Genomic DNA, 24483 nt, shown 5'->3' with positions numbered 1-24483 from the left:
ACGAAGATGGAAAACCTGAAGGCACTAGACAGCCATTTTGTCTTATTGTGGGACTTCTCAGTAGTGTCCATCGACGATCACACCTCGCGAGATTCAAACCTAGGACTTATGAGTCTAGAATGTGGTTAGATGATCAATTTTTTAATGATAGATTCTTTAAATACTAAACAAACAAATTAAATTAGTTTGAGTTATCATGTTAAAATGAAGGGATAACTTTGAACTTTAAATTTATTTGGTTTAGATCAATAACAGTGTCCGATACCTATACCTTGTTAGATTTAATCTCTATGAGTGAATTCCCATGAAGTTGTTAATGAATTTTAAATTCTATAACAAGAAAGATAGTAGCATAGCTCAAACATTAGTTTGTTGTTAGGATAATTTCAGTTTAGATTTTCTAGTTAGCTCCTTATCATTTAATCACTCTCTAGTTAATGTGTATTAAAACTGTAATAGTATCATTTAAACAAAATTCAAATCAGGTGAATTACAGTCTTCACATTGTGAAATGAATTTGACTTGACCGATATTGATGTAAATGGTTCAGATGGGGGTGATCTTCTTGAAATTGGATTCATTCAACAAAATAGTTTTACAACAAATCTCCTATTATTTGATCGCTTTCAACATTGATTAGAGGCTATCAAAGTACATAGAATAAACTATTTGTTGTATGTGGAGATCATTTTTGATAGAGTTTTGTTCTCTAAGCTAAATAGTTTGATTGGGGAGCTTTCATCGTTCGTCTGAATGATATCAACAGTACAAAGTTCAGGTCGATCACTTCTATCTTAAGTTTATGTTAATGCTATTCTCTAGAAAAACAATGAAATATAGTGAAACGAATGATGAAATATCAATAAATTTCATGAATATGGAACTTTCACTTGATATTGTTTTGCTTGAATCTTCGCATTAAGGTTTAAGACTGCAATTAATCAGTCTGTTATTGGTATATGTGCATCCTGTGCGTATGGCTCGATATTGCCTTAATTCACAAGCTTTTTGTAAACAATGGTGGATAGTGGTTAGCACTGGAATCCGGAACTCGCGTTTCGTCCTATTTGGTACTCGTCAGCTGGATGTACCTGCATATCAGAGTTGATGTTCACTCTGTAACTCGAACTCAGTGCCATTCACTTCAAACGTCAATCGCGTTATCCACTCAGCTACTGAGTCCTCATAGCCACTTGCTTGTGCAATCGGGTGAATTTCAATTCACTTGGTATTGTTCGGTTTGTATCTTCCCATTGAGGTTTAAGACTGCAATTGATCAGTCTGTTATTGGCATATGCGCATTCTGTGCGTATGCCTCGATATTACCTTAATTCAGAAGTTTTATAAACAAAGATGGCTAGCAGTGGCTAACATTAGAATCCAGTTTGATACGGGTTTCGTCCTATTTGAGACTCGTCAGCTGAAACTCTGTTTTGTTATTATCATTATGATTATGAAAGAGGACGGGGGATGGGGAAGAGAAAACATAATAAATGATTACCTTTCTACTTCTTTCTTCTGATGTATGCCTTTTATCTAATTTACAACGTAATTTTTTTAATTCAATATATAAATCATCTTTTTCACGTTTAGTTAATGATAATTCTCTTCTTAATTTATCCACTTCAAATCCACGTCGATTTAACATTAATTCACGATTTGTAAGATTATTATTATTATTATCTGATTGACTTGAATCACGATTAGTATGATTAATACTACTATTATTATTGATAGTAGTATTAGTAGTAGTACTCATTAAAACTGCTTCTTCCATACGTTTACGTAGATTTTTCAATTCTTGTTCTTTATTTGTAAGTCTGTTTAGTTAAAAAGTAATAACATGTAAAGTTTTAAAAAATGGTGTATTCAATTATTAATGAAATAAAAATTGAATTACACAAATCTTAAGTATGATTTTAAGTAAAGATGGATAGTAACTAACAGTGGAATCCAGTTTGATACGCGTCTCGTTCTATTTGGGACTCGTCACTTGGATGTACCTGCATTTCAGAATTGATGTTCACTTTGTGACTTGAACCCGGGACCGTTCGCCTCAAACGCCATCGCGTTAACCACTTAGCTACTGATTCCTGATAGCCATTTGCTTTTGTAATGGGGTGAAGTTTAAATTCATTTGGTATTGTTTGCTTGTATCTTCCGATTGTTGTGTAGGATCGCAATAGATCAGTCTCTTATTGGTATATGTATAATCGACTTTAAGGGACAATTGTTAATGTAAAGGGTAATAGTACCATCAGAGTTTGGAGAACGAAATAGATTAGTCAATTTATACTGAAATTCATAATTACAGTGCTGATTCATACAAAAACAGAAAATGACTCTCCCTTCCGATCAATTACAGTTACTATTTCAGTGACAACAGAAGAGTTTTATAAAAAATAAGTTGGAGTTTATAGAGAAATTACACACACGGCTGCTAAATCATCCATTCTTTCGAGATGTGACGGGAGTTCATGAACTAATTTCTAAATTGCTTACAGAGCTGAAAAATGATTGCAGAATGCATGAATGTGTCGATAAAAGCCTCTATGAATCCTTGACAAGCAGCAATGTAAGCGAAGCATTAGCAGTCATTCATGATCCGCTCAGTGGTTCAGAAACGTCCATTTCAGAGACATGCCCTGTAACGAGTTCAAATCCCATTGTCCCCGAAACACAATATACAAACACTGACTTGTCCAGCTCACAGAAAGACGATGTCTTATTAAATGCTCATGAAATTATTTCAGTACCCACCTACGAAGAAACAGAAAATGAATCAAGTAGCATAATGCAGTTAGTTGTATTAAAGGAGCTCATCATTCTACGACAAAAGTATTTGATGAATCTACTTATCAGGGTGTTTTAGTTGTTTTATCAAATATGAGTTATCCTAATAACTTATATGCTTTTGATCGAATTTCTTACAAAAATGAGAAAAATTTGTCGGATGTATTAAATGACAGTCAAGAATCTAATGAAATTTTGATAGATGCTGATTATTCTATTGATCCATTATCTACTAATGAGATTTTCAAGAAATTCAGTGAAAATGTCTCGGAAGAATCAAACCTTAATGACCTCGTATCAAGTGTCGTTGATCCTCACCATCTAGTCAATTCTCGTGAACTCTCTATTCAAAGAGGGATATATGTTTTAAATAGAGTCACATTAACTGTAACTTGGGAATATGAAGACCCAACATTATTTCGTGGGGGAGGATTAAGTAAAAAAAATTAGAGTCAGGATCGAAACTTTGAGACTTTTTAAAGAAAAATGAAGGAAAGGTGATATGACAGGAAGATATAAAAAGTAGCATTAAAAGAGTCAAGACAATCAGCATTCAACTGACAAGTTATAACATGAATATACCTGTCTTTTAATTCTTCATATCGTTTCTCAACATCTATTCGTTTTGATTCAGCATTTTCACATTGTATTTTGATATTTTCTGTATTTTGCCTAGATTCTTTCAAATATGCATGTAATTCAGTTAACATTTTATCTTTTTCAGTAATGGCAGTACGTAATTGAAGTACTTCATTGCCAAGATGTTTCATAGTATCTTCATTCTGATCAACGATTCTTTTAAGTTCATCACGATTCACTTTAGTATCTTTATAGAATGTTAAGAGAGGAATATTTATATACATTAATTATTAGTGAGTAAAATAAAAGACTTTGTTAATACCCTAAGTGCATATGAAATATTAACTTTATAGACAGTATGTCAATGCACTTCTTACATAGCTGTCCATTTTTTATTATAGAGTCTGATTGATACTTGACACAAATTAGTCTATTTCTTACGAACTGTCTTGTAAGTCATTTATTGGTAGATAATTGCATCCTATATATGTAAATTGACAGATCAGCTTAAGATTACTACTATTGTATGAATTGTCCAATTTGTAGTTAAAATAGTCATAGGATGAACTCAACTAGACAATCATTGATAACTATTGGGCACTGATCACAAGCCTCACCGAGGATAGAACTCAAGTCCATCAGGTCTTGCAGTGGGTACTTAGTCGTAAGATCACTAGAATTGGCAACTATTGGTAACTAATGATTTCAAATTAGGTAGGTCATCAAAATCGTCAAACGATTATCCATTGGCAATAGCGATATATGTACCACACTAAATATAGTGGCACTACTGAATGTCCTTTATTTAATTTCCACCATGTTGGAGATTCAATTAATGAAGTGATGTACATGAGTATAAAATCAACCGAACAAATATTAAGAGAATCTTGAAACCTGTTGTCATACAGTAATATTTTTTTCACCAGATACCTCAACATACAATTTAGTTGATATGTTTAAACTACTGATTAATATAATAGTAGTATCAAATGCATGCAGACATTCTTATTATTGTGGTACCAATATTATTCCAAGTAAATTGACATTTAAGAATGGTGATTTCAGATACTAAACTGTAGAACAAAACAGTAAAGCTTATTTCTTATCAAAAAATAACTTTACGGTGTTGGGTTTTAGCTCACACAGTGTAAATCACGAGATTATCTTACGTAGAGCACCACTGAAAGTTTGGAATTACTGGGGAGATGTTTCATCAGAAGTAATCATGAACATTCATGAACGTGTAGGTGTGAATCAAACCTACAACTATTGGTTTAACGCGTATACATCTAAATTTAGTCAAAGACAAGGGAAAAAGACCATCCTTTATTAACAAAAGATCTGTCATTTTAAGAAAGAAATTTTCATACCTTTCAACTCTTGTGCAGTAGTATTCAACTCAGCTCGTAGTCTTTCAATTTCTGCAATTTTAGTACTTAATCGACAAGATGCTCCACTGATTTCCGCAGCTTTGGCTTGAGCTAAATCACGTTTTGTTTGTTCTAGCTATTTAATAGACATGAAAAAGAACATTCAAAGTATGACCATTTCAGTTGAAAAATATTTTTATGACGAAAGTTTGTGATAATATGAGGGAACTGAGGGGAAATATGAAAGTTGTAGAAGCTATTCTTTGAAGGTTAAGTAGATTTATTCATAATGAATATTTATTGAACACTTGGTTTCTGTATTGTTAACCGTTCATAGTTTGAAGTACATCAGCTAAAAAATTGCCGTCTTGTATTCGTCTTATGTAACCATGTGAGGTTTTTAAGCCTGTATACTACAGACTAATATCGGAAAGAGTATAAAGATTGAGTATACGGTTATTATTGTAGGGAAATCAGTGTTCATGAGTATATGGCAAGGTTATAACAGCTAAAGAATACATGTTGTGATTTCTAAGGTGATATATGTATTTTCGATAAACAGCAACATGTGATAAACATTAGCTAAGCAAACTATCTTTCAGGTGTTCGACAAAATATTATTGACAGATTTTGATTGAGATCATGAACCGATTGACGTCCCACAATAGGACTAAACGGCCATCCAGTGCTTCCAGGTTTCCAAAGGTGGTCTAACATCAATCGGTTCATGATCTCAATCAAAATCTTAATAATCTCCACAACCCCTATACTAATAATTGACAGAATTTAATTAATATAGTTTAATGGTCATATTTAACTGATAATCAGCTTACATAATGAATTCATCTCTACTCAGAATTAAGATGTCAAACAATGTGAATGTGATGGATCTTATCCAAATACCAATGGCTATTCAACACATATTAGTTATAAATAACCCTCATATGTTAATGCATTTGAAACAATTAAATAACTAGGGACTATATTCTGTGAAAGAGATAGTCACTGAGTTTGACTGCAATCGATCAGTCTCATATTGGTATATGTGCATCCTGTGCTAATTGCCTCGATATAACCTTAAGTCACAAGCTTCTTGAGAAAATATGGATAGTGGCTAGCAGTGGAATCCAGGTACATCGATCTGAAGACATCCCAAATAGGACGAAACGCGTGTCCAACTGGATTCCACTGCTAGTCACTATCCATATTTGCTTAAGAACTTTTAGGTAGTTCTTAATTATTCATTTCACTATCTGGTGTTTAATAATTTGATGTCACTGAATTCCACTGAGACGCAAACCCATTATTCAAAATTCCAATTCTCTTATCAATTGGTTAATAAATTAAATATGTTGCACATTATTATTTGTCAGGGTTTTCATTTCATGATTTTCGATAACCAAGACTAAAATGAATGATATCTATTGACTTTCAAACTACTTGAGCGGATAGATGCTTAAGTTTCAATAGTAATATCTAAACTGACATGTAAGTACGTCTAGCTGGAAAGTTATCTACAGAATGAAAAACATTCTGAGGTTTTTTATTGAGATCATGAATCTACTGATGCTAGACCACCATTTAAGACCTAGAAGCATTGAACGGCCGTTTCATCCTACTATGGAACTCCTCAGCAGTGTGCATACATGGTCTCGCACTCGGGATTCGAATCTAGGGCCTTCAGTCTCGCTCGCAAAGGCTTAACCTCTAGATCACTGGGTCCATGTCAGGTAGAGCCAGGTAACTACCTCGGTGCAGTGGAAAATGGTCGCTTAATTTCGTGGATTGGTTGCGGTTAGACATTAACACTGTACGATGCCGGCTCAGTGGTCTAGAGATCAAGCGTTCACGCACGAGTACAAATTCAATGGTTTTAATTGGTAAAAAATGACTATGCCAATGTATCATTCAAATTTAAGACAATGGCTCTTATATTTTTGGTTGACATTCATGACTCAATGATGGATAGCTTGTACTTTATTAAAGTAAATCCCACCAATATTTCGTTAGTAAGTTGTTAAATGGTGATAAACATCAGAAGACTTAAGAATAACGACCATGATTATTGGATTTTCGGATGTAACTTATTGATGATTGGTTTGTTAGATCAACGACCTAACTGTATAAACGGTAATCCATATGAATAGAAAGGAATCGTCCACTAGATATTTAACTATTATTATTAACCCAAAATCTTAATCCTGACACTCTTTTTTAACATTTTTTAAAAGATGTTATTGTATCTGTTATTCAGTTAAATCACTTGGATTCCGATTGGCTAATTATCAGCCCGATGTCGTCAATACAACATAGCCTTGTGTAGTATGTAAAACCTGAGATGGTGGAGACCAAACCATCCAGCTCAGAGAACAAAACTCCACCAAAAAGTATGTAAAACCAATTAGAATTGGAACACCTGGCAACAGAAGGTTGGAATGATCGAATGAAAGAGAACCAGAACAGAGAGTAACTCTAATAGCAACGAAGAAACAATGAAGATTGAGACAACTGATTGAGAATTTGCAAATGAAGTATTGATTGTGTGGTTTTCAAGCAGTTAGTTGAAATTCACTTAGTATTGTTTTCTTGTATCTTCCGATTGATGTTTAGGACTACGATTAATTAGTCTCTTATTGGCATATATGCATCCTATGTGTATTGAGTCGATATAGCCTTAATTCACAAGCTTTTCAAGCAAAGATGGATAATGGCTAGCAGTAGAATCCAGTTTGATGAACGTTTCGTCCTATTTGGGACTCGTCAACTCAATGTACTTATATCTCAAAGTTGATTTTCACTCTGGGACTTAAACACAGCACCATTCAATTCCAACGCCATCACTTTATCCACTCCACTTAGCTACTTAATCCTAATAGCTACTTGCTTTTTGTAATAGGGTGAAGTTGAAATTCACTTGGTATTGTTTTACTTGTAGCTGCAATTGATCAATCTTATATTACCATATGCACATACTGAAATATTAGTTTATTTGAAATATTACATAATATGTTATATAATCTATAATATTATCATTGAGTCAATATATGATTATTATCAGAATGGGTTTTGTGGAGATTTTTAGGAATTCCACTGGTTGAAATCATGAGTCATTTGAAGCTACACCACCATGGAAAACCTGGAAGCACTAAACGGCCGTTTCATCCTAGTATGGGACTCTTCAGCAGTGCGCATCCACGATCCCACCCCCGCGAGATTCGAACCTAGGACCTATCAGTCTCACACCAGGCGCTTAACCAACTAGACTACTGAGCCGGCATCCAACGGTGTTAATGTCTAACTTCAACCAATCCACGAAGTTGCGCCACCGTACACCACTGTCTTCAGTGAGTTATTATCTCACAACAGACCTGGTTGAATTCCACTAATTAAAATTTCAATAAATCAATTTACTTCATACCTCACGTTTCATTTGTTCAATAGATGATTTATGTCCACGTATTTCATTATTACGTCGTTCTAATTCATCATCTTGTTCAAATATTGAATCTTCTCGTAGTTTTAATTCTTCTTGAAGTTCCCTATTGTCTTTCATTAATTTCTCTTTTACTTTTTCAGCTTGTGTAAGATTATTACGAATCTATTTTAAATGATAAAAGAAAATATAAAAATTAACATTTAAGTGTAAATTTCCTGTTTCATGATTAACAAATGGAATTCAAGGTTTATATCTTTTCTCACTTTGTGTAAGCAAATATGGGTAGTGGCTAGCAGTTGGATCCAGTTTCGTCCTATTCGTGACTCGTCAGCTGGATGTACCTGCATCTCAGAGAGTTGATGTTCACTCTGGGACTCGAACCCAGTACCATTCGATTCAATCGCCATCGCGTTATCCACTCAGCTACTGAGTCCTCATAGCCACTTGCTTGTGCAATCGGGTGAATTTGAATTCACTTGGTATTGTTCGGTTTGTATCTTCCCATTGATGTTTAAGACTGAAATTAATCAGTCTGTTATTGGCATATGTGCATACTGTGCGTATGCCTCGATATTGCCTTAATTGACAAGCTATTTGTAAGCAATGATGGATAGTGGCTAGCAGTGGAATAGGACAAAACGTGCGTCCTGGTAGTCATCAATCTATTCGACTAGTAAGGTACTATTTAATTAGGAATTGTATTTTGAAGTTATTGACATTCAAAACCATATTTAGTACGTATACATTTTGAGAAGATGAATTGTTAGTACCCCGTAAGTACTTGTTTTTAATATACTTTTGAATTGTGGGAATCAATATAATTGATAATCAATGTCAACAGGTGATTGAATCATAATTCTAAAAGAATTGATAAGCTGATGATGTCATTCAGAAGAACGATGAAAGCTTCACGACTATACCATCCAGCTCAGAGGATAAAACTTCATCAGAATTGATGAACCTTCATCTCACTTCTGTCAGTTGTTTTGATAAAGTTTTAATTCAAAGTTAATAAATAAAAGTTAACCTGGAAGATGATGTCATTTATAATATAATGTGGTATACACTACTTATGTTAACAAATATAAGTAGGTAGTATTTAACACCAATCTAAAATGGAATGCATGCCAGTAGAAGATTGAGAAGACTGAATTGAAAAATACAGGAATGTAAATAGATAGTAATTGTAATAACAAGAGGAATGAACAATGAAGTTTGTGATAGACAATTGATGAAACATGTACAAATAAAGTATTCAATATATGGTTTTCATATAATTCCGCATTAAACAATAATGTGAATCGCCCCCCACCTGAGTTCCTATTCACTACAATGGATTATAGGTTGTTTTAACTGGTTGAAAATGTGGTCTTTAGTATCAATCTACACATTTAGAAAGTAAGGAATTCTTAAGGTTTTCATAGTTCACAATGTACTATACTATTAAGATGTTTCGAAATACCAGGATGGTAGGTTAGGTAAAGTATGTTGTTAATAAACTTCACGCAATAATTTTGTAATGTTGGTTACTATGTTAAACCCATATAACGTATTCTAGCTTCTGAACAACTCAATTTATCCATTCTTTTTGAGTCAAATTTTGACTTTGTTAGTTATTCACTTATCATTCTTGACTGTTTTCATATGCACGTATGTGTGTGCACACTTCTTATCCTATTCTCCACATGTCTGTAACTTATTCTTATCCGGCTATAAATATTGATTAACGCTTGATTAAACGGAGTTGGCTCACACGCATTCTGTACTGTGCGCCATCTCACTTCACTCTCTTTTCTTCGCTTCCTTCTCTTCATCCCTCTTATTGTCTGTCCATATCAGTGAGTGTACAAAGTATAAGTATTCAAACATCCACTATCATATTTGACTTATTTAATTACATTAGTAACCAACCCGATTTCATTCGATAATTATATACGAGGATTGGTGATATGTATATTTCAATAACATTTGTACAATCTAATTAGAGTCAGATTCAGGGCCACTAAAACATTTTGTTTAAACAAATTTCCGAAGGATATAAATATGCATATTTCAAACGTTACCGAATGTGGCTGTTTATTATTGATAGTTGATATCACAAATGTTAACCCTGACGAATTCATACGTTATTCTCTAAACAGACACTCTATGATAACAGGCTCGAAATGTCTAGATACCTATTATTCTATCAAGTCATTTTATACGGATTCCAAGTTTCATAAGTATCCTACCATCTTCCCTTAGTATTCTTTATCCATATTTCGAAAATAGAACATATGTAACTAAGCAAAGATGGATAGTGGCTAGCAGTGGAATCCAGGAGCCGCTTTTCATCCTATTTGGGACTCGTCAGCTCTGCTTATAAAAGCTTGTGAATTAAAGCAATATCAAGGCATACGCAGAGTATACACATATGCCAATAATAGACTGATCAATTTCAGTCTTAAACTTCAATGAGAAGATACAAGCAAATGAATACCAAGTGAATACGTAACTAAGTCTAAAGTTATTTCAATCACTAACTGACTTCAGGGATCGAACCCAGGGCTCTCAAGTCTTAGAGTAAGCATATATATATACATAATGGTAATATTATTTTATCCTCAGGGCTACTTACAATTTGCATTTCTTTTCTCATACATTCAATTTCTTTTTTATAACTAGTTATTTCAACATTGGTCCCCAGTTTTTGTGACTGAAAAAGAAGATCAATAAAAATAAGAAAATACCAACAAAAAAAATCAATTTTTACAAAACTATATTGACATGGTAATAGATCCCTTGATCCCATTGTTGAATTGAAAGGGATGATTTCAATCAAATTATATTAGAGGTCGAATGTTCAAAGAATAATAAAGTATGACCATATTTAGTATTGAACAATAGAAAGGATAATAAACGAGTTCCACTTCTAATAAAAGTCTATTTTGGAAATTTTCCTCATTCTATAAATATCATAAGATGGTTGTTGAAGGTAGTACAACAGGACCAGACATACATGACATTGATCATTACCCTAGTGATCAATCAATAATTGTATCTATCAATATCATATTGTTTTATGGAATCTCTTAAAATCAACTATTCAGTAGATGAAAGTAATTGAATTGCTTGAAATGTAATAATCTTGATATATACTATGTGAACTATTGAAGTATCTACTGAAGTACCTATTTCTTATTTCATAATATATAAAGTTTCGTCAATATCAGTTGATATGCTCCATATGAAGTACCTTGATATCTTCTGATCATTCGTTATTCTTCTGTCTGTTAGAAACAAGTTATAGCCTGTCAAATATTCCAATATTTGAAAGAACCAATATTGATTGAAAGGTTCAGTAGGACAACATCTATATGATCAGTATTAAACTAGACTAAAAGGATATTTTCAACTTTATTCATCTTATGAACCAAACGAAGTACTTTTAATATTGTATACATTTCTATCATAAATTACCAGTTGAGGCAGTTCCAAGCAGTATTTTGAAACATGTTATGATGTCAGTGGATTTACAAGTCTACTGTATAATTGTGGAGAAGATAGGTAGCTCAGGTGGATGGAGCTTTCAACGTTCTTCTGAACGACATTGTCAGCACAAACTTCACGATCAAAACATCCAGCTCAGAGAACAAAACTCTATCAAAATTTGTATAAACGTTTTTTGTGAAACATCTTCAGATCTTAGGTTATTTTTCATTTTATTCAAATGTCTTAAAAATAACCTGGTCATCAAATTTACATCATAGACTCATCTCCTTCACAGGGGATGGTACATAGATAATTCAGATCTTGCAACGAGCGACATACCATTAAATCATCTAGTCAGCGTCTAATAGGGTATGTGTTTAATCTGAACTAATTAACTGATCATACTAGAAAGAAAAATGTGCTTAGTTCATTTTGCTTTCCAATACTTTTCTAATTAAGATCAGTCTATGGTGCATCATATAAAAATTCAACAATCTATACAAACACCTATGTCAATGAAAGGAACACAATTGAATAGTATCAACCAACAATAGATCAACATAAATTCATCCGAATATTGTAAAAGAATAAGCAAACCTTGATTTCACTTGGTTCCTTCTCCATTAATGCACGCATTGCTTCATTCATTTTACGCATTTGTTCAACACGTGATTTTAAATCAGCAATTTGTTCATCACGAGCATCAAGTATTTCTTCTTTTTCATCCAACTAAAATAAATTTAATGTAATTCATCTCAAATCATTGAAACAAATTAATAGATCTCAATAAATATTTATGTTCAATTCATGAATCAATTCAAGTTAGACCACAATGGAAAACGTGAAATCACCGGCCGACCATTTCGTCATATTATGGGACTCCTCAGCAGTGCGCATACACGATTAACGTCTTGACCACTGAGCTGATATCCAACGGTGTTAATGTCTAACTTCAACCAATCCACGAAAATGCTCGATCATCTTCCATTGTGTCGAGGTATATATCTATCTCTACGTGACATGGATTAGCTCCATTAACCACGGCTTCCCACTAGAACTTCGAAAATTCTCTCATAATGCTAGTCAGTAGTGAGCACATGGTAATTATGCGGTTGTATAGATTATTAAGTTTTTGATTGAGATGATGAATCAATTGATGTTAGACCATCATTAAAAACCTGGGAGTACTGGACAGCCGTTTCATCCTACAATGGGACTCCTCAGCAGTTATTCTAGTTTCTGGACAGATCAAGTTACTCATTTTTCTTAAATTAAATGTTGACCTTGTTAATTATTCGTTTCGTTTAGGCATTCCCTTTCCTGGGTTCACCTCGATTCGATTTGATTATGGATACTGAGTCACGCTTAACTAAACTGAGTTGGCTTACATGCTTTACCAATTTACCTACTCATGTGAAGCTAGGTAGATAGGTCGTTTGATGCGTACTTTATCCAAAAGAATTCAAGAACATTATCCGGCGTGACTAAATACAGGAGGAAACGGCTGAGTGAGAAGTTCACTAATCGAACACCATGTGAACACGGGTCACTCAAAGTCATCTGAAAGGTAAGTAGAAGTCTTCTAAAGACAATTAGATTGAATCTACTTTGCATTGCCGAAGCAATAGCCATACATCTAGAAAAACCATAATTGTGTGTGCAAAAAAGATTGGTACAACCACTTCTTCTACCATGGTTTTAATGTCTCATAATCTTTTTCTTTTTTTTCCTTCTTCATACTCTTCTTCCTTTACAGCCATTTGCCTCATCTTCCATCTTCCATTGAAATCTTCTACCCCCAAATGGTTTATTTCTGTTTCTATGATCCTCCTGATAAAGTTTATTCTCAATTTCAACATTTTTTTTCTTATCATACTGAACCATCCTTCACCCCTCACCCTTTCACATAACTGCCAACATCATAAAGAATATCTAATTCAATGAACAATGATACTGACATGATTTACTTACCTCTTTTTGTAATATCTCACTTCGTTTACAATCTAATTGTTTTATAGAATTTTGATCAATAGAAATATTGGATTTCGATGCTATTTCTAAATGTTTTTGTAAAATTAAAGTATGTTGATGTTCTTCAGAGAGAAGTTTTTCCAAGGATCGAATTCTTTGATATGGATCCTAAATGATAAAATGAAAACAATCATTATGAATAGGTATTCAATTCTAATTTCATTGAGTTAATTTTAAAATGATTTATAGCTTAGATGAATGATTTGGATGATGTTTTTTTTCTTTGAGTTAGATGGTTTGGTTGTGGAGCATTCACAGTTCTTCTGAACGATATCATTAGCAATAATAGGTTTAAGGTCAATATTACTTACTTTCATCATGAGGCGTCATAGTTCTTGTAAATGAAGACCTTCTGACTCCCGGGGCAGAGTTTAAAAGGTTTGAATAATTTTTTTTGGTTAGCGTTTTTTTAGCGAGTTAGTTTTCTACGGGATGGGGACGCTAACCCCATGCCCAACCCTCCTCCTTTATCCGGGCTTGGGACTGGCAGTAGCCCCCGGAGGGACTTCAGGTCAATATGAACCATTAAAAATCCAGGTCTACAGGACAACCTATGAACCATATGTAGAGAAATTTTAACACTTCACTTCTGTCTGAAGTTTAGGTTGATTGAATGTGTCAGAAATCTGAAGCTCATTCACAATGACTAATTTTGTCAATTAGATTTAATCATTAAGCTGCCATACATATCCCAGTGTAATTTGAAAATTTCATCATGATAATGTCTTATCATTATTTTGATTTAAAAGGATAATTAACTGATACAGACATTCTAAACTGTGATATCTACAGTAAATTGTACACTTTGACAATTTAAAAAGATTTAATTTATTCATGAGTTGATTAAAGCTAGACCATCATGGAAAACCTGGAAGCACTAGATGGTCGTTTCGTCCTATTATGGGATTCCTTATCAGTGCACATCCATGATCCAGTAATCGAGACTTGAACTTAGGACCATCGGTCTCTCACGCGAACGCTAAATGCCTAGACTACTGGTCCGTCCGACCGTTGCTTCCAAGTTTTCCGTGGTGGTCTAACTTCAATTGATTCATAAATGCATCTATTAAATTACCACAATCTCAACAAGAAGCCATATTCTAATTCAATTAATTCATCAAGAGTACTTATGATGAAATAAAATCACTTGAGAAAGATCGACAACTGGTTATTAAAATTTACTTGGTATTGTTTGCTTGTATCTTCCTATTTTATTTAGGACTGCTATTGGTCAGTTTCTTATTGGCATATATGCATCCTGTGTGGATATCACTGCTAGCCACTACCCATCTTTGCTTATAATTCTTGTGAATTAAAGCAATATCGAGGTGGTCCGGACCAGATGCACATATGCTAGTAAGAGACTGATCAACTGCAATCCTATACACCAACGAAAAGGTACAAGCAAACAATACCAAGAGAATTTGAACTTCACCCCACTGCACAAGTATGTGACTATCAAGACTCAGTCGCTAAGTGGATAACACGATATCGTTTGAATTGAATGATACTGTGTCCGAATCCCTGAGTGAACAACGACTCTAAGATGCAGGTACATCCAACTGTCGAGTCCCGAATAGGACGAAACGTGCATCAAACTGGATTCCACCGCTAATCTGTGATCAGTTTTAAATTTATTCAAAATTTTAATTAACATAAATGTGAACTATTTATCAATGATCCCTACAGTCATTTAATCATCTGCAAATCTGTAAGGAAGACATTTAAATTGTATTAAAACATTGAATCAAGTGTAACAGTTAGATGGAGAATTAACTCAATGAATATCTCTCTCAATACTTTTCAGTAACATTGTCTAAACATACAATAGACAATCATATATGAAATAAAGTAATAGATGATTGTAAATAGAAGATTTAACTGAATAACTCACTACTGTTTTAACTGATTCATTTGAAATTTCATCAACTTTCTTAGTTACAGATGATTGATCTTCCATTGTGTAATTCACATTGAGAAGACTGAAATAATATAACGAAGAATAGTCATCATAATTATTATTATTACTATGATGGTCAATATAGAAATTCTGGATTAGTTAATAGTTTATTTCCTAACTCTTTGATATGAATCTCTTTCTTGTTTGGAAACATTCATAGGCATATTCACTCAAACTCAAAAACCATCATTGAAGAACTCAGTTAGTATCTAGTTGTCTGTATGTTACGACTTCAGTAGGTTTGTGACATAGTGGTAGCGCTATGATTGAATACCATCGTTCTTAACATCATTAACCTTCATATCTATGATCTTTTTACTACAACACTGATAGTTTTGTTTAAAAGCTTATATTTAGTACTTTAGTATGTCTTTGGAGTTGCATTTCTAAATACTCATTGCTAAAGAGTTCCTATCTCAGTCACTCAATCAAATTTAACGTAGAACTTGGGAAATATGTGCATTCTGTTCATGTTGTTACACTACATTGGCACAGCGAAAAGTCCCAGTTTAATCGAAGTAATAACATTATTGATTGTAATGATACCAAAATTAAGTATAGAAGAAACGGTTTGAGAAACGATGTGGATTTAGGGTGTAGAAAAACTAAAAGGTAATCTAAAAATTTAGGATCTAGGGAGGACAAAAACTGAATACTTGTGAGACATTTTACGTAAATTCTCTAGTCAATAATTGCAGAAATCACGAAGGCGACAAATATGTAGTCTGCATCTAACTACACTGTATGGCCCAAGTGTCAATGATTTCATGAATTGATTCTACGTCTTGTTATGGTTGCTTCTTGTTTTCCTCCAACCTACTCCTACATCAGACAACATCGCCCATCAATATAAAGAAGTTATAATTTACGATTTAAAATGGTTCTCCAACTAATGCCATTTCTGTGATAAGTGGTAAATCCATATACTAATATGGAAATAATTTTATAGCATGAATAGGCTGTTTTTCAGTTCATAGAAATGATCATTCCTTTTGATCAATGTCATCAAATGTTGTAAGTGAAAGCCACATAGTCGATTAACAGTGATTAACATTGTATACATAGTCAACATATACTTAAAGTTATGAATTGGAGATTGCTACCAATTATCAAAAATCTCCTTTTATTTACTAATTTAACGTAGTATTGTAGTGAATGAGAATACAAGTGGGGACAATCGAATGTATTTGAACACAAAATTACAGAATATTTTAATGGAATCTGAGAACCATAGAGTAAAGACCTCATCTGCAAAATGTCAAACAGTTGTCTCAGTCTTCATTGTTTCTTCATCTCTACACTAATCATTCTATGTTCTCGTTCTCTTTTCTTTGATCTTATTAACTTTCTGATGGTACATACTACTTATATCTGTCGACATCAGTAGCATACGCCACAGTGTGATTTTGATCAATAGAATCCCATAAAGCTAAGAACGGGATAACTTGATAGCAGTTACCGTCATGTGCAACAACAGATAATCTTTTATATGTTTGTCACAATTTTAAATGAGTCAATAATAACATCTAGTTCTATGGAGAATGCATATATATATATATATATATATATATATATATACTAAAAAGATGAATACCAACTCATATGAAACCTAAGTTGAAAGGTTGTTGCTGATAGCCCAAAAACTAATTGACATACTATAATCAAAATAGGTTTTGTGGAGATTTTAGTAATTTTATAGTTGAATTCATGAGTCATGGGTTCGAATCTCGCGAGGTGGGATCATGGATGAGCACTGCTGAGCAATTTAGTACTAGGACAAAACGGCCGTCCAGTGCTTTTAGGTTTTCCATGGTGGTCAAGCTTCAACTGACTCATGAATTCAACTATAAGATATACTATAAGAATACAGATAGTTATTCATAGACTGTGCTTCGCACTCACTTTTTATTGATATTGTACAAAACAAATAGATCAATAAAAGTGGTTTATATATAGATACACAGATAAACCTCCTAATATCCAATTCCTCTGACCAATTTTAAACATTCATTCATTATGATTATTATATTATTTTAATCTTTTCAAAAGAGCAACTATGGAGAAATATATTGACAAACAGATGGTGTTCCGATGGGTTCACCACTGGACCCTAGACTAGCTGATATTTTTCTAACCAAACTAGAAAATGGTCCACTAAAAAAAGATTATTCAAAAATTCACATTTTACTGTGGAAATATAAATGACACGTTCATCGTCTGTAAAGATAAAACATCACAGTAAGAGGTTCTTAGATGATTTAATGAAGTTCATCCGGCCATTCAGTTCACATCTGAAGAAAGTGATTGTCGAAAAGCCTTTTTGGATGTTCTCTTAACTAAGAGAGGGGTTGAATCATTAAAAAGGAACTTAGACAAAAAAGGTACATGAACTGGGCAGTATACGCATTTCCTTAGCTTTGTACCTCTACAGTACAAACGAAACTTCATCAAAATCATTAGTTACCGAATATGCACTATATGTTCTGCGGATATAGTTAAAGATGAGCTTAACACCTTGCATAATACTCTTAGGGAAAAAGGTTACCCCAGAAAGTTTATAATTAAATATATGATCACGAAGGTGAGAATAGGCGAAATACAAACGGTGAATAAGAAATCTCTGTTCATGAGCCTACAATTCAGAGGGGATCAGGCTAGTGAAATATTGACTCAGAGATTACGCAGAACAATACAAAAATCATTTTAACGCCGGAGAAATAGGATTAGTGTTTTATACGCGTCCAATGGTGACACCGAGGCTAAAAGATGAATTACCTAGGATGATCACCTCATTTTGTATTTATCAGTTCGATTACCCATGTGGAACAAGTTATATTGGTCGAAGTTCTGAAGATTTACATTTTCGTGCTCGCGAACACCTCCCAGCGTGGCTAAGCAAAGATTTGGTGAATAAAGTGAATAGCTCGATATTGGCCTATTTAGTACAAACTGATCATTGTGCCAGTATAAGCCAATCTTTTTCAATTATTTTTAAGGTCAGTAATTTTTTGCCAAAATTTATCAGAAATATTTTCAACAGCTTATCCCCCTTGCTAACCTCAAGGCCAGGTAATCGATAGTAATCCTAACTATTGGATGACCTAATTTGACTATTGTACTTACGACCTTTCGTAGTCAAATGTAATTGTCTCTGTTATCTTTATTCACAAATCTTTGTATTAAAATTAATATTAACACTTCGTGTTCATCCCACCTTATTATGTTTTACTAATGATTTTTTACACAATATAGTCTTCCACTAAACGTCTGATCGAATTAAGTCACAAGCTTTTCAAGCAAAAATGGATGGTGGTGGAATAGCAGTGGAATCCAGTTTGACAGGCGTTTTGTCCTATTTGGGACTCGTCAACTGAGTGTACTTGTATCTCAGAGTTGATGTTCACTCTGGGACTTGAACACAGTACCATTCAATTCAAACGCCATCATTTTATCCACTTAGATACTGAGTCCTGATAGCTAAATGCTTGTGCAATGGGGTGAAGTTTAAATTCACTTGGTGTTGTTTTACTTGCATCTTCTGATTGTTATTTAGGACTGCAATTGATTAGTCTCTTATTGACATATGTGCATTTCGTGTGTATTGCCTCGATATTGTCTTAATTCACAAACTTTATAAGCAAAGATGGACAAGTCTCAAATAGGACAAAATGCACGTCAAACTGGATTCCACTGCTAGCCACTACCCATCTTTGCCTATAATACTTGTGACGTCAGGCTATATCGAGGCAGTTCGCACAGTATGCATATATAAGAGACTGATCAATTGCAGTCCCAAATAACAATGGGAAGATACCAGTAAAACAACACAAAGTGAATTTAACGAGTTGTAATTGCATTATTACTTCCCTCACCCTATCTGACCCATATTTATTCTAATCATGGATCCTAAATTTTCACTTAATATATAAGCTTTTTCAAATTAACATTCTATATGAGTCATATCAACATTAACAAACTTATTCTATTTTGTTTGACAATTCCAGATTCATATGCCTTAAACGATGTAGTTTGCCACTAACCTGACTATTTTTCGGATTATTAATTTAGATTATATAATTGTAGAACTGTTATAACTTGTGACTTGTGTACCCTGTTATTGTTTACGTAATGATACCGCCAAATGGAGAGCAGTGAATTATCGATCGGAACAATGACGCCTAAAACCGGTGCGAGCAGAGAATTTATCGAAAAGAATATTCTTCATTTATAGATCAGTCTTTTATTATATTATCAGTAAAGGATTGTGAAGATTATTATGTTATTGAATGAGACCATGAACTGATTGATGTTAGACCACCACTGAAAACCTGGATGCACTGGACAGTCGTTTCGTCTTATTGTAGGATTCCTCAGTAGCAGTGCACATTCACGATCCCACCTCATGGTATTCGAACCAAGGGCCTTCAGTCTCTCATGTGAACGCTCAACCTATTACACAACTGAGCCGGTATCCAACCATGTTAATGTCATCAGTATTTTTTTTATTATCCAAATGTTCATCTAAATTATTGATTAATTTATAATCAATTTAATTGTTGTCTATGAAAATATTTCCCTTTTTTTAAAATATTATTTGTTAATTATTTTTGCACATTTTTGGAAAGGTTAAAAAATAGGTACCTAGTAACATGATGAATAAGCTTGATGTATTTCTTTTTATTTTGATTGGTTAATAATTTATTGAATAATAAATCAATAATGACACGCTTTTTTCTATTGGTTAATTAATAATATATAAAGGATATGATTTTATTTTTCAGTGTATAATGTGAATTTTGATTTCAATAGTTAAATCCATAAATCGATAAAAGCTGGATCATCATGAGAAACTTAAAGTACTAGATGGCTGTTTCGTTTTAATATGAAACTCATCAATGGTACGCATCTACGATCCCGCACTAAAGGAGACTCGAACCTAGGAAATTCGATCTCATGCACGAACACTTGACCTATTAACCACTAGCTTCAAGATGATTTACTGAAGTTCTAGTGAAAAGCTGTGACCAGTAGAGTCTAATCCGTGTTGAGTATAGAGTATATATCTACCTCAGACAATGAATGAATGGTTGCGCAGCCACTCATGGATCGATGGAATTTAGACATTAACACCGTTGGATGACGGCTCAGTAGTCTAAAGTTTAAGCGTCTGCATTTGAGACCAAAGGTTCTCAGTTTAAATCCAATATGTCTGATCGTGGATGCGCATGGCTGACGGGCTACATACTAGGATGTAATTCAATTGAAGCTAGACCACCATGGAAAACCTACAAGCACTGGACGGCCGTTTCGTCCTGTTGTGGGACTCCAACTGACTCATGATCTCAATTATTAAAAATGACTGTAATATCCACAAAAACGCCCTTCTGATGCTAACAGCATATGCTCACCAGTGACTGGATTCAAGAGGTATTTACTAGAGTTCTAATGAGAAGAAGTGAATAGTGGAGTTCAATCGACTCAATGGTGAGATAGTAACTCACTGAAGACAATGATAGACGGTGGCTCAATTTCGTGGATTGATTGAAGCTGGACATTAACACCTTTGGATGCCAGCTCAGTGATCTAATCGTTAAGCGCTCGCGTGCGAGACTGATGGCTCCTGAGTTGATATCTCAGGAGGCGGAATCGTGTATGAGCACTTTTGAGGAGTCCCACAAGGAGGACGTAATGGCTGTCCTGTGTTCCCAGGTTTTTCATGGTGGTCTAGCTTCAATTTAACAATGGTCTCAACCATTAAAATTACTGAATTATTTATTAGTGAATAACAGAATTACATTTTACTTGTTTATTACTATCACAATTATACTTTAGTGATTACATTCAAAGCTTATCTAATATACGTTTAAGAAACCAAGCCATTCTATAATTCACACATGCGTAGCTTATCAAGTTTCTATTAATAAACATGGGAAAATCTCTAAAGAAATTTAATTCTGAGAGTTATTTCCAAAAAATAACTTATTTTTTGAAATGGATAAACCTGTAAAATAAAGTTTTTATGACTTTTGTAGGTGTTGGCATCGGATAGATTACTATGCAATTGATTGATCACTGGGCAGCAATCAGTACCATCTATTTCAAGTTCATTTCAACGTTGATCGAATTTAATTGATCAAGTTTCAATGTGTTCACTGTTCTGAGTTACTTTATTACTTATGCACTATTTTGAGGTATTAAGTAGTTAGAGATTGTCGATAAGAAACCCTGGACTTAGATTTCGTGCTATTTGGCACTCTTCAATGAGATATACCTGTAAAATTGGTAGAATTTATTCTTCTTTCCAGATTTGATCCTGTATTATCCAGTTCCAAAGACACAGACGTTACCACTGAGTTATCCGGTCCCTCTTAATACCGATCGAATTCAGTCGATAGATTACCTATCAATATATAATTATTTCGTAGTTTATCTTTTTTCATAAGATTCTTTAGCCTTACGTTATGTTGCCTGTGGACAATATAGTTATGTTTGAATGCGATAATGATAACAATTGCCAGCTCTATTGAGTTTATTTTAATGAATGTCAGGTGATCGTTTTGTTTCTACTTTTCAGCGTGTGTAACTTACGAACATGAAGTACATTAATTACATTTAGCAATCAGTTTACGTATTTTCGAAGTTGAATCTAGGTTTAATTAACCGTACCAAATATAATTTTGAATACAACAGATCCGTTTCGCATTCGTTGAATTCATTCCACATTCAATGCCTAATCGATATTTATTTGTTTATCTATAATCTAGTACACTTAAACAACAATTTACTTTCTTTTAATGTACAATGTTGTAAGAGTCCGAAGTACTAGGCGAGTGAACAGTCTTAAAACAAGATACAAGTTTCCACTTAATTTGAATTCATACAGAATTACTTAATTGCAATATAAGCTATTCGTATCGAATCACCGTCTGTTACGCCGTGTATTATAGCAGCTTGGCTAGAAATATTGATATTTATTCGTTCATTTATCTATTCTTTAGCAATTACATCAATCTATATATGGAAATAAGAAATTACTAGATGATGTTTATACTTCACCAATATCATATTACAGTTATATAATATATCCTTGACGGCCTGCATAATTTTACATTGGTTTTCAGGAGGATCAGACATCATCCGGACTTTCACGTGACAACCTAAACAATACAGCTCAATCCCGTTTAACAGGAGAGCCAGACACCTCCAAGGCTTAACCCGAGCAGTACGGCTCAACCCAACTTACAGGACAGCCAGACACTACCCAGGCTTAAAATTTATAACACGAGCAGTACAGCTCAATTCCGTTTCACATAAAAACCAGACAATACTGAATAGTATCAAGCACCATGGTGGACCATTCGCACCATTCATATACACATCCACATCACATGTATAATTATTCCGATCACTGATAGCGTAGATCAATCACGCACAGTATGAACAGGTCAAAGTTGATCTATTCCACTTATACAACAGTCTAACTCATTAATGTTAGCAATGACGATATGCCTTACAATGTCCCAATAACAATGGCCATTGAGAACGCTGGAAAGTAAACACCGGTCTGAATAAAATCGGTTAAACAGCAAACCAATTTTGCATATGAACAGTCAGTAAAACTTGCCAAAGTAATACCGAACTATCCACAATATCAATACTGAACCTCCTGTCCCATATAAGACCTTCAGTTCTACATAACAATATCACACATAACCTTTTAAATAGTTATTAATCTTACCTGCATATTTCTAATAACAAATTATTATTTTGTTCTTCTAACATTATCACCAATTCATTGAATACGGTAGATTTACTTTGTAAATTACTTAAACATTTCAATAGATCACTTTCACGTCGATTAAATTCTGCACAGTTTTCTATGGTTGATTCTTCAAATTGTTTATAATGATGTCGGACATTATTGATTTGTTCATTTACTTCATTCATTTCATTGGTTTTTTGATCTGTGTTGTTTTTGTTTTTTTGTGGTTGATGAAAATTAGGGCAAAAATAAAAAAAGAGAGAAAAGAGTGATTTAAAACAAGAGACCTTTTTTCAGTTTAATCGATCGCAAGTTCGAGCCCCGTAATGGAAAGTTGTAATAGTTAATCTGCACTTGAAATCATTTTTGATTTGTCTGGGGAATAATATCTTTTTGTGGTTAGCGTATTTTTAGCGACTTAAAGACCGGTGTCAGACAAGATTGCTTACTCTCACACTTTCTCGTTCTCCTCGTGATCGACAGGATCATCGAGACGTCAACATCTGAGGAGAAGCAAAGGATACGGTGGACATCTAGGATGCAGCTGAACGATCTACACTTCACAGATGATCTCGCTCTTCAATCGAACACGCAACAACAAATACAGGAGAAGAAGACCAGTGTAGCAGCAAACTCAGCAACAGTAGGTCTCAACATACACAAAGGGAAAAGCAAGATTCTCCAATACACCACAGAATGCAACAATCGAATCATATTTGATGGAGAAGATTTGGAAGATGTAAAAACCTTCACATATCTGGTCAGCATCACCGATGAACATGGTGGATTTGATGCAGATGTGAAGGCTCGGATCAGCAAAGCGAGAGCAGCACATTTACAACTGAAGAACATCTGGAACTCAAAACAACTGTTTGTCAAGCAACACCAAGGTCACAGTTTTCATTACAAATGTCAAGACAGTTCTACTGTCTGAGGCGGAAACCTGGAGAATTACAAAAGCCATCATCCAGAAGAAAACCACTGTTTATTAACAGTTGTCTACGCAAAATACTTCGGATCCGTTCACCACACACTATCAACGACAACCAACTGTGGGAGAGAACAAATCAAATTCGAGTGG

General features: G+C 34.0%; 1 protein-coding gene across 1 annotated transcript in view; it reads right to left on the bottom strand.

The window, feature by feature from the left end:
• MS3_00000776 (uncharacterized protein) overlaps positions 1-24483 on the bottom strand; it is a 100391-nt gene that overhangs the window by 19560 nt on the left and 56348 nt on the right. Inside the window, exons 12-20 of the mRNA XM_051208417.1 lie at positions 23379-23604; positions 15575-15662; positions 13621-13788; positions 12247-12378; positions 10796-10873; positions 8161-8340; positions 4743-4878; positions 3376-3619; positions 1502-1820 (exon numbers count right to left, since the gene is read on the bottom strand). Of these exons, the coding sequence (XP_051064446.1) occupies positions 1502-1820; positions 3376-3619; positions 4743-4878; positions 8161-8340; positions 10796-10873; positions 12247-12378; positions 13621-13788; positions 15575-15662; positions 23379-23604 (1571 nt within the window). The remainder of the gene's footprint in view (positions 1-1501; positions 1821-3375; positions 3620-4742; positions 4879-8160; positions 8341-10795; positions 10874-12246; positions 12379-13620; positions 13789-15574; positions 15663-23378; positions 23605-24483) is intronic.

The sequence above is a fragment of the Schistosoma haematobium genome, chromosome 7, assembly GCF_000699445.3.
Source record: "Schistosoma haematobium chromosome 7, whole genome shotgun sequence".
NCBI classification, from domain to species: domain Eukaryota; kingdom Metazoa; phylum Platyhelminthes; class Trematoda; order Strigeidida; family Schistosomatidae; genus Schistosoma; species Schistosoma haematobium.
The sequence above is the reverse complement of the archived record's forward strand: the minus strand, read 5'-3'. Positions and strand labels throughout refer to the sequence as shown.